Here is an 11167-nt window from a genome sequence, read left to right as displayed (position 1 = left end):
ACTATTTGGGTAATATCATTATGTTATAATAAAGTGTTAATATTATCAACAATTTCTATCAAAATAATGTACTTTATTTGCTAAAAGTTTCAAATAAAAACTAATTGAAAAAAAATTATTTTACATAAAGAACATAATCATCAGGTTCTTCTACAGAAATCTTGCTTTCTCTCACAAACCCAGAGTTTCTACAAAAATAGTGTTTAATCATCTATCTATATATTCCCAGTCCCCATTCATACTTTAAAGTATGATTTCATTTGCAATATGTGGCAAAAATAGCACAAAACTTCAACTGTAGCCTGGTAACTTCTCTGTTCAAATTCAAAATTTGTCTTGTTGCATGCCACAACAAAAAATCATTTTGGTTGACAAAAAAATATTTTCCAGTTTCTCCGTTGTTATGGATATCATAAGAATGATACTAATTTTGCGCATTATTGGGCTTAATATTATGCTATGGATAACAAATATTGTACATTTTCTCAAAGGCTTTAGTTTAGTATAGAAAACAGCCAAATGAGAAGCCATTTCCATTGTCCATGGGCCCAGAGTGTCTCTTATTTCTTGTAATTAAAGTTGTTACCTTAGATCAAATTCTCTTGCTAGATTTGGATCTGTTTGCCAACATTCATCCTCTAAACGTTGATAGTTTAACCCTGCCTGGAATCCACCTAAAGATATTTGAATCTGAAAGCTAACATTGTGCTCCGTTTTTAAGAGACAAAGGTACAAAGCAAAAAATAAATATTCTATTAAATTATTTGCTCTATAGCAATTAAGGCTATTTAAGAATAATTACAGATTCATTTTCGATTTTGAAAGTGCTTAGATCTTGTATTCACATAGAAATTAAAAATAGCTGAGAGAAACAGCCAGTGCTGCAACTAAGGCAAGAATAAACATGCTCAGAAATACTTTATTTCTGGGAACATACTCGCAGCCATTAAAAATACACTATATATAGAGCGTACAATATCATATTAGATTATCTTCAAGCTTTCACGACTAAATACGCACATAATACTCGAAAAACCTAATATTTTTTGCATGCAAATCTTTATATTAGCAATATTTGATTCTTTTTTAATTTAGATTTTCTGATTAGTCCCGGAAATCTTGTAGATAAGATACCATTATTTGGTTTTCATTCTAACTACAATGTTTATAGTTTCTTTAGATGGTTTCTATTCTTTCCTTCAAGTGATAGTTTATAATCTTCCTCCATATTTATTTGATATAGGGTTTAACAGCTATATTATTAAAAAAGATTTTTCTTTTTCATATCTCACCTTTGTTATCCCTATCTAATGCTGCAGAAAAAGATACAAAATATATTATTAATGTTATTTAAATCCTCATCTAATGAAATAATTTTATTATTACCTAAAGACTGTCATGCTAAAAAAATACAGAGACATTTAATTTTTACCATGTAGGGTTGTGTCAATCTTAGAAAATAAATTATTCAATAATATTTGACCATATGAACACCTAGAAATAATAATATACCAAGACAAATATAAAAACTTCCATTGGAAAAAAACCCTTTTCAAATTTATGTACTTATTACAAAAAGTCCTTAAATTAAGAAAATTTAAAAAAAACTTAAACACAATATTGTTAAATAAATTACCTTGTGAAACTGAAGAAATAACCTCATGACTTTGTCTGGACATCCATCGTAGCTTGCTGTGGAATGAGTAAACACTAAAGAACATTTAGTTAGCGATACTATATGAGCTTTTCAAATTTTGGACTCTGGCTGGATGAATGAAAAGAATGTTTAATATTTAGTGCTTGAGATTAGTAAGTAAAACTAGAGCTGGGAACTTATGTATTATCCATAATCTCTATCGTTCAATCTTGATATCCACTTTTGAATTTTACGCAGAATCTGCTTTAAATCTTGATCTTGGATATCTGCAATTTCTCACTTCTCTAATTGGTTAAATGTAAAATTCCATGGCTTCTGATTGGCTATTTGTTTCCCAAAGACAACACTCTTTACAAGAAATCAACTACAGATTAAATTAAACCGTAGATTAAAAAGATCGAGATCTTAAGCTTAATCTTGATATCCACGGTTCAATGGTTCCTAAATCTGCTAGTTACTGTGAATAAGATTGCTGTAGACAAGGCCGTACTCTGAAGTACTGTCCGAGATGAACTCACAAGAATCAAGAATTCTTTTGTCGAAAATATCCACACCATGTCTAACATTTCTTATCCCATTTTTTATCATAATAGCGGAATTTTATATTTCCAACCTTATCAATCCACAACATAACTTTTCAGATAAATATGTAATAAGTAGTAATATGCATAATATTAGGGAGAAAGAAAAGCAGAAATGTGTGTCAAAATGCATATTTCCCTTGTCTACAAGGGATTAGAATGGGTAGATTTACAAGAGAGGAACAAAAAACAGATGTTTGATCAGCTAAAAAGAAGATAAACAAGTCAGAGAAAAAATTCAATGCTCTTTTACAAATTTTGTTTTTAAAAGATATATTTACAAGAATCCCATGCTTGTCATATGAAAGCTTAAAGGGAATTATTTTAAGTGACTACATTTAAAGAGGGACACCCCTGATTCTCAAATGTACCCGTCAAATATTTAAATGATCATCGAGGACAGAGAACTCAGAGGATATGTCTTCTAAATGTTGTGATGTTGTGTAAAAAGTCGTAAAATTTAAGATTACACGTAATCGTTAACATGTGTGGGAACTCAGCGCAGATGCCATTGCACAATAATTCCTGGAAACCAGAATATTTTATATCCACCAAAGTGTTAAACAAAACATTAATATTCCTTCAATACAAAACAGCTTGCAAACAAATTGTTCAACACTGGTTCTGTAAGAGTACCATTGTAAATTGGGCATTGCCATCTTTGCAGGGGCGGATACAGGATTTAAGTGAGGGAGGGGCAAGATTTTTTAGAAACAAAAAAATTCATAATTAGGAACCAAAAATTTTTAGGCGAAAAATTTTTTTCACTTAAAAAACTCAAAAAGATTCAAAATTAATGACTCAAGACTAAACAACTAGATTAACTTTTCACACATTATAGTTTATTAAGACAGTTATTTTTCCTGTTTTGCACTAGGGTTTCTTTCCCTTCAGCATGCTTGAGAAGCTATTCTGAAACAAGGAACAAAAAATTCCAAATTAAGGGGGGGGCTACGCCCTTCCCTGAATCTGTCAGAGGGGGGCGAATGTCCCTCCGCATCCCCCCCCCCACCTGTATCCGCCCCTGCATCTTGAAAGTGAAACTTCACTTTTAGTCCCTTTAAATGTGTTACCAATAAAAAGGACAAGTCTGTCATCCTAAATCAGTCATTGGTTTATTTAAATTACACTTAAAGTCCCAATCTCATGATTTAGTTTCATGTCTAAAATTTTCAAATTTCCGATAAATTCTTGAAAATATAAGATGATTAATATTGGAAAGAATACCTGAATATGAAATATGCTCCTAGGGCATAAAGTAGAGAAATCAGAAGTAGACCTATGAATGTCCTGAAAAATAATACTAAAGGAACAATAATTATGAGGTTCAAGGACAAAATTAAATTAATCAACAGCATTTTTTTAAGCAATATAACTTCAATTATTATTGGGCCTGGCATTTTGTTAAACCACTTTTTGTCAACTGTTAAATCAATGTTGAAGAATAACACTTTTTAATGAGGAACGTAATGTTTGGCTAATTTAGAAAAACCTTGCGGTCGCAACAAATCAGACGACGTGGGAAAGTCTTAAAGGGACTGTAAGCATTTCAAGATAAGCTCCTTGCAATAATATGGGAATTCACAACAGAACCCTTTAGAGCTTTGTCTGATCAAGTATGAATTATATATCCATGTTGTTGATTCTTTAAACTGATTAGTTTTTCATTTGAGGTTTCTCTGCAATTGTGACATGTGCGTTTCATAAGAAGCAATGAAGAAATTATCAGAATTAAGCAGAAAAATTATGGTATCTTCATCATGTTTGATCAGATTAAGCCTTCAAGAGCAGTGTTGTAAACAGGGCATTGCCATCTTTGTATTGGGGGTCACTTGAAATAACACTTTCAGTTCCTTTAACTATGTGTTACCAGCCTCCATTTCTTGACATATGTAGAAGGAACTGTAGCGCACCTCCCGCCATCTCAATACACTCCTCAACCAGCCAGGGTACAAGGAACCAAGGACGGCCCTAGACACATGTCTTTGTTTCTGTAAAAATAAACTTTTTGTTTTAAGAGGAGTGTGACCACAAAAATAAAGGGGGTATTATAAAATCTAGAGTTGAACTTGGAATCGACTTGTAATAATCAATTTTCCATATATCTGCTATTGGAGTAATGAGATAATGGTTAAGAAAAAGAACACATTTGTCGCTGACTATATTTTACTGGATTCTGCGGGACCGTTCACTTATTTGGGTAATTTCAGGGTTCACTAAATAGCTTATTAGCTATTGATTAGTTTGGTCTTACTTTTCAAAGATAACTGTGGCCGGAGAAAAAGCCGAATTCGAATATTAATTAAACTGTAGTTTTTGTTTTAACTTTCTATTTCTAACATAACTTTTGTTAGTGCATTGAGCAATTTTATATTGCTTCTCTGTAAAATGCTGAATAGAACGCGGCATGAAAAATAAAAGGCTGCATGCATAAACGGGATTATAAATTATAATTGGTTGAAAATAAATTAGACCATGATTCAGGGATGTCATCGTCTGAGGAGGGGGGGGGGGGGCGGAACTAGGATTTTCAACCTTTCTGGCAATAACGGATATCGGTTGGAGCACTGACAGAAGCTATGTATGTGTGGAGAGAGCCGAAAAGAGAGCAGTTCTCCCATCTCGCTCCGAAAGTAAAAAGAAAGTAATTATAGGGCCAACAAATTAAAACAGCCTACGCTGGTTAGGCGTGTCCAAATTGCATAGTAAATTTATTTGCATTATAATCTCGTGCTTTGTAGTTAAACATTAATAAATAAAAACTACCTATCAAGTATATTAAAGCCAATGTTGAATTTTTATAAAAGTGTAGTATAAACTACTTTCTTATTTGCTATAGAGGAAATTAAGATAAATACAATACATTAATTAACATTTTTTTAAACTGATAAATCAGTAAACCAATTAACTTTACACTTTTGCAACATCGTAGCTCCTCTAGTTTTGATTTTGTGACACAAAGTTATTTGGCTACATGCTAGAAATTAAAAATAATCTAGTTTTCTCAAGACCTCTTCCATAAGAGGAGTATGATTGAAAAGAAAATAGATTGTTTACGTGTAATTTTGCTTTAGTTTGACGTAATTTTATGTAATTTTATGTAATTTTATGTAATGTTATGTAATTTTATGTAATTTTTTGTAATTTTATGTAATTTTATGTAATTCTATGTAATTTTGTTAATGTTTTATATTAACTTACACTTCTAGCTCCCATGATGAGGAGGCTAGAGCAGCATAATCGGAACAATGATGATATCATAACTAAACAAATATCAATAATTATAAACCTTTTTTTGAATCAATTGAAAAAAGATCAATTTTTAGATTGGCAAGTCCATTTACATCAGTATCCCTAAAAGCTTTGACTGATCAATATCCTTCATTTCTAGCGCTATTCTGTGTAAGAAATTGTTAAAATTAAACATTTTTTCAAAGCTATAAAAACAAAGATATTTTCTACATTATTAATCAGATACAGGTTAAAAGGGTGCTGTTGAGAATCATTCATGTTCCTCTTTTAATGAAAGATCATTTCAAATTCAAATTCTCTCTAATTTGTCTTTTTTGTTAATAATTCGTGAAACTATTGGTAGTTGGCATTAATCAAAAATAAAATATTTACCTTCCAATCCTTCATTCTGAATAAAATATTTACCTTCCAATCCTTCATTCTGAATAAAATATTTACCTTCCAATCCTTCATTCTGAATAAAATATTTACCTTCCAATCCTTCGTTCTGAATATTTACCTTCCAATCCTTCATTCTGAATAAAATATTTACCTTCCAATCCTTCATTCTGAATAAAATATTTACCTTCCAATCCTTCATTCTGAATATTTACCTTCCAATCCTTCATTCTGAATAAAATATTTACCTTCCAATCCTTAGTTCTGAATATTTACCTTCCAATCCTTCATTCTGAATAAAATATTTACCTTCCAATCCTTCGTTCTGAATAAAATATTTACCTTCCAATCCTTCATTCTGAATAAAATATTTACCTTCCAATCCTTCGTTCTGAATAAAATATTTACCTTCCAATCCTTCGTTCTGAATATTTACCTTCCAATCCTTCGTTCTGAATATTTACCTTCCAATCCTTCGTTCTGAATATTTACCTTCCAATCCTTCATTCTGAATAAAATATTTACCTTCCAATCCTTCATTCTGAATAAAATATTTACCTTCCAAATCCTTCGTTCTGAATAAAAATATTTACCTTCCAATCCCTCGTTCTGAATAAATCTGAGGAGTTGGTAAAAATTGTGAGTATCTTTAGAAGTAGTGGTAGAAGTAGTATTATCCACAGCTTCCACAGATCTCTTCTTTCGGTTCAGGTCATCCAGGTTTAGGTCATCCATGTCCTCCAGATGCCTCTGTTCATCCTCTACCGTCTTGCTGATGTCATCGGCATCCTCTTCTGTAATAATCTGATCATCCTTGCCCTCAAGACTATTTGGGAAATCATCTAAAAACATAGAATACTTTCTTCTTAAAGTGAGTAATAGAAAATAATGAGTATTTAAACTGGGGCGAGAGTGAAGCATCAAAATGTTAGGATTGATTTTTTTCAGTTTTAATGTTGTATAATTTCTGTGTTAGAGCGTGAAAACAACTTTTCACCAAACGTGTTCGCAGAGTGGACACCAGTAGAGATGGGCATCAGCAGAGTGGACACCAGTAGAGATGGGCATCAGCAGAGTGTACACCAGTAGAGATGGGCATCAGCAGAGTGGACACCAGTAGGATGGGAATCGTTTTGGAGAACGAAAAAATGTTTGCGAACGATAGCGTTCAGAAAAAAAGAATGATGGGCGAACATCTTGGATGGTTCAGAGAAATGATAAAACGAAAGTATTTCCAAAACGAACGAAAAAAATGTGCAAACCACCATGAAATGATTTTTTTACTGAACGAACGAATTTGTTTTGTAAAAAACTATCGTTTTTTACAAAACAAAAGATTTTCGAACAAACTTTTAAAATTTATTTTTTTTGAAGAAACAAATTTTTCAAACAAGGTTTTAAAAAAACTATTGTTTTTATTTTACTGAAAGAAAAGATTTCATTGAACAAACGATTTAAAAAAAAAAACACTAATGAAATGAATGAATTGAAAAAAAACGAAGGCGCCCATCTAGCGTCGTTTTACAATTATTTATTGATCCTAACGTAATGCATACATTCAGCTATTTAATGATCTTATTTGTCGTTTTGCAACAAATTTTCCTGAAGAAGATTATCGATACAACCAGTGATTATTGATTATTTCTTAAACACCATTATCTTAAATTTCTTAATTTCAAAATATATTCGCAGATTTCATTAAATTTCTTCAAATGAGATCCAAAGAAATCTACAGAAAACGTTTTGGATAAGAATAGAATGTTACAACTAGAAGGAGATGACTTACTAAAATTAACCTGATTTCAATGATAAAGTTTAATTTTGTTTCAAAATCTTTCCCAATCATTACATTAATACAAAGCAGAATTTGTTTGCTCTTTTGGTTTAATAATTTTAAAAATACGATACTTCTGGTTATTTCTGTAAACAATCCTAAAAGTATTTACTATTTCATACCTTTGTTAGTTTGATCTTTGACAGCTTGATCTACAACAGCTTGGTTTTTAACAGCTTGATCTACAACAGCTTGTTTTTTTACAACTTGATCTTCAACAGTTTCATCCTCCTGATCTCTGCCATCTTCAGCAATATCATTGTATTCATCTCTGTCTTCATTAGAATCTGTAAAATCAGTATTGTTTAATCTTATAATTTTTTAAATAAAATTTATTAAAATAATATTCACCTTTGTAGACTTTTTGTGATTTATCCAGTTCATTGAAATCTTCAGTTTCAGAATCACTTTCCTCTTTCTTTAGCAATTTTTTTATAATTTTTTATTTTCGTATTTTAAATAAGATATTTCAAATTTGTAATTCTACCGGTTGGATAGATTTACAATTTAATATCAGGAAATTATGACTCATCTAGGTTTTTAGAAACCCAGGCAACGTTAAACCCTGCTATTCGCTATGCCTTCAATTCTGGGAGGGGGGGGGGCATTTTTAGCTATAACTTAACTAATATGTTATGAATATATAACATCGCATGACATTTGAAATTATTTTTTTTTCCTAGTTACTAATATGTACATGCAATTTTTTTGTGATTTATCCAGTTCATTGAAATCTTCAGTTTCAGAATCACTTTCCTCTTTCTTTAGCAAATTTTTTATAATTTTTATTTTCGTATTTTAAATAATTTAGATTTTTAAAATCAGTTAGCAATTTGTCATTTATTTAGATTTGATTGATAATTTCAATCTTGTTTGTTCTGCAATGCGAACGTGACGTCTACTTTTCATATATAAACTGTTGCAACCTTTTACAAATCTGTGAAAAAATAAAATAACTAATAATAAATAAATAATTTAAATTCCCTGAAAAATGTGGATTGGTATATTTTTTTTATTTTTTTTCTAAATTAATTAATTTTGGTGATATTAGTTGTCTGTATCCTTTAAAATGCTATTGATACTGTAAAAATAGCAAAATTCAAATGCTTACATTTTATAATGATTAAACTTTTTTTATAACTGAGAATCCATTTTTTAGTGCTTAGATTCCTTAATTTTGTCAATTAGGCTACCAAGATCTTCGTCATTAGTTTCTTTCTGCTCATTAATTAACTAAATAAAAATAGTTTTTAGCAAATTTTTTCGAAAAAATGCCATCTACAAATAATCTTTCTCTTTGCGCTGTATAAAAATCTGCAAAAAATTGCATTGATAATTTCCATAGTTATATAAATATGTAGACGAACATTTTCAAAAATTTAGTTCATTAACAGAATGTTATACAACTTAAAAATGAGGTTTTATACTTAAAAAAAAGTTTAAGGAGAGTTAGTACTCGCTGTTCAGGTCCGTTCTATTGCATATTAAAAGAAATTAAGCATGAATTCATTTTTATCCATTTTCCATTAGTTTTTGGGTTAAGTATTAGTGTAGAAACTGTGAAGTTCTTTTCGGTTTTACGAAATTTTCTGTTAATTTAAAAACTCGTTTGCTAAGAGTTATCAAGGCCTCTTGACTCTCCATTCATAGAGTCAAATGATACCCTTGAAAAATTTGTCTTGTCGAAAATAAATTACGGACTTATACCACGTTTTTTTTTCATTTCAAAATGAATGTCTAAATATAAGTAGATTCGATTGCAGGCTTCTGAGGTAAGAAAAAAGAAAGGAGAAAAATTAAAAGAATGGAAAGCGACAAAATCTTTTTAATCAAATGCTCAGGTCTATAGGGTGCTATTGTGATTTGGACGTTTACCGCTCTATTTTGACACTCCTGCATGCCGAGTTTATTGGCGTCTGATCCATTCAGGGTTCAGTCATGTGTTTGTTGTCTATTCTGAACCAATAGAAATAGTATGGCAGTAACATCTATCTGATCTATCTCATTATCCAATTAGAGATATGAATCCTTTAATCGGCGATAACAGTAAATGGAAATATTTACTTCTACTAAAACTATAGTGATCATTTGAAATTACGTTTACAACTCTTTTCAAGTATCTTTCCATTCAGATTTCAGAATGAGAAAAAGTAATTTTTTCCATCGAACATTTGCTAAAAAGTACTTATATTTAAGATCCCCTGTTCAAAATAAAAAATAAAACAGTCCCTCAAGTTAAATTTTACCTCTTGAGTGTCTTCGTTTCTCCAGCTCTCTTCCCTTAAACTGATTTTATAAACTTCATGTTCTTAAATGAAATGTTTGCAAAAGATAAAAGGGGTATAGGCATGATATCAAATTTAATTAGCTATCGATCACTACTTACTCTGTGCAAAAAAGTTTTTTAAAAAGTTGGCGAAAAATTGCAAAAAAGAATAATAAAATCTGCCTGTCAGCTGGACTGTTTGCGAAGTATTCTGGACTCTGTAGAAGGAAAAAACCAAAAACCAAACCAAATATAGCCAGCGCCTAAACAAAATATAAACAAGCCATATGTGATTCAGTTCTATTTCTATTTAACATTTCTGAAAATATTTTGATGTTTCTATAATTAAAACTTAAAATTTTTTTTTTAAGAAGTCCCAGATTCTTTTGACACGTACAGTTTTTTCACAAAATAATAAACAAAGATTATATTAAACCTTATTTTACTCCTTATTGGTAACTTTTAATGACAAACAGACTTTTTTCGTCACATCTACGAGACTAAAATTCTACCTTGAAAAAATAGTATTTATTATACTATTATAAAGATTTATTCACACACAAAGATATAAATACATATATAAATGGTGTAGTTAAAATTTGCTTAAATAAATTTTTGAAAATACAGGTTTCCAAAAGAAAAGAGAAAAATATGCAAAATTATGCACAAATAGACAACATTGATTATTACTCACTACATAACATATTTATCATTTCAGTTATTACGTAATCATCGAATTATTCATTCTTGTATTTAAAGGGAGTGACTGGCTATGTAAGGTAGTTCAACTACCTTACATAGCCAGTCACTCCCTTTAAAAGTTCTTGTAAAACCGGAACTTTCCATGCATGTTCCAATGGGACATCAAAATATTTCATTTGTTTCTTAACTAACATTTTACATAGATCCAAAGGATTTACAGAACAATCATTTGCAATAGAAAATAAATTTCTGCCAAGAACTGTGTTAAGGTCAGTTTTACATAAATTAGAAAGAAATCTAATGCTTCAATAGTCTCATAGAAAGACACACATGTGGTAGCTAACATAGTTTTAACATGTAAACAATGTGAAATACTTTCAATCAAGTGCCTATGCGTATCTTTAGGTAAATTACAAAGAATTCTAATAGCAGTATTCCATGCTGTATACAATTTTGAAACACATTGAGAACTCAAGTCCCAAATACTAGATCCATAA

At 30.4% G+C, this 11167-nt stretch overlaps 1 protein-coding gene across 5 annotated transcripts; it reads right to left on the bottom strand.

The window, feature by feature from the left end:
- Positions 1–56: 56 nt before the first annotated feature.
- LOC111709918 (uncharacterized) lies at positions 57–8264 on the bottom strand. 5 transcript variants are annotated; one of them, XM_023483859.1, is made up of 9 exons: positions 8054–8264; positions 7825–7989; positions 6462–6710; positions 5440–5501; positions 4109–4209; positions 3466–3528; positions 1637–1710; positions 587–674; positions 57–188 (listed from the first exon to the last, which is right to left on the bottom strand). In XM_023483859.1, exons 3-9 carry the CDS (start codon positions 6601–6603, stop codon positions 116–118), a joined length of 603 nt encoding a protein of 200 aa, XP_023339627.1. In that variant the 5' UTR covers positions 6604–6710; positions 7825–7989; positions 8054–8264; the 3' UTR covers positions 57–115. The 5 variants fall into 5 exon arrangements, with proteins under 5 accessions (XP_023339627.1, XP_023339628.1, XP_023339629.1 ...); XM_023483860.1 differs by lacking the exons at positions 6462–6710; positions 7825–7989; positions 8054–8264 and adding exons at positions 5962–6243; positions 6333–6413; XM_023483861.1 differs by lacking the exons at positions 6462–6710; positions 7825–7989; positions 8054–8264 and adding exons at positions 5962–6210; positions 6305–6376.
- Between the last annotated feature and the right edge of the window lie 2903 nt (positions 8265–11167).

The sequence above is a fragment of the Eurytemora carolleeae genome, unplaced genomic scaffold, assembly GCF_000591075.1.
Source record: "Eurytemora carolleeae unplaced genomic scaffold, Eaff_2.0 scaffold1014, whole genome shotgun sequence".
Lineage (NCBI taxonomy): Eukaryota > Metazoa > Arthropoda > Copepoda > Calanoida > Temoridae > Eurytemora > Eurytemora carolleeae.
The sequence above is the reverse complement of the archived record's forward strand: the minus strand, read 5'-3'. Positions and strand labels throughout refer to the sequence as shown.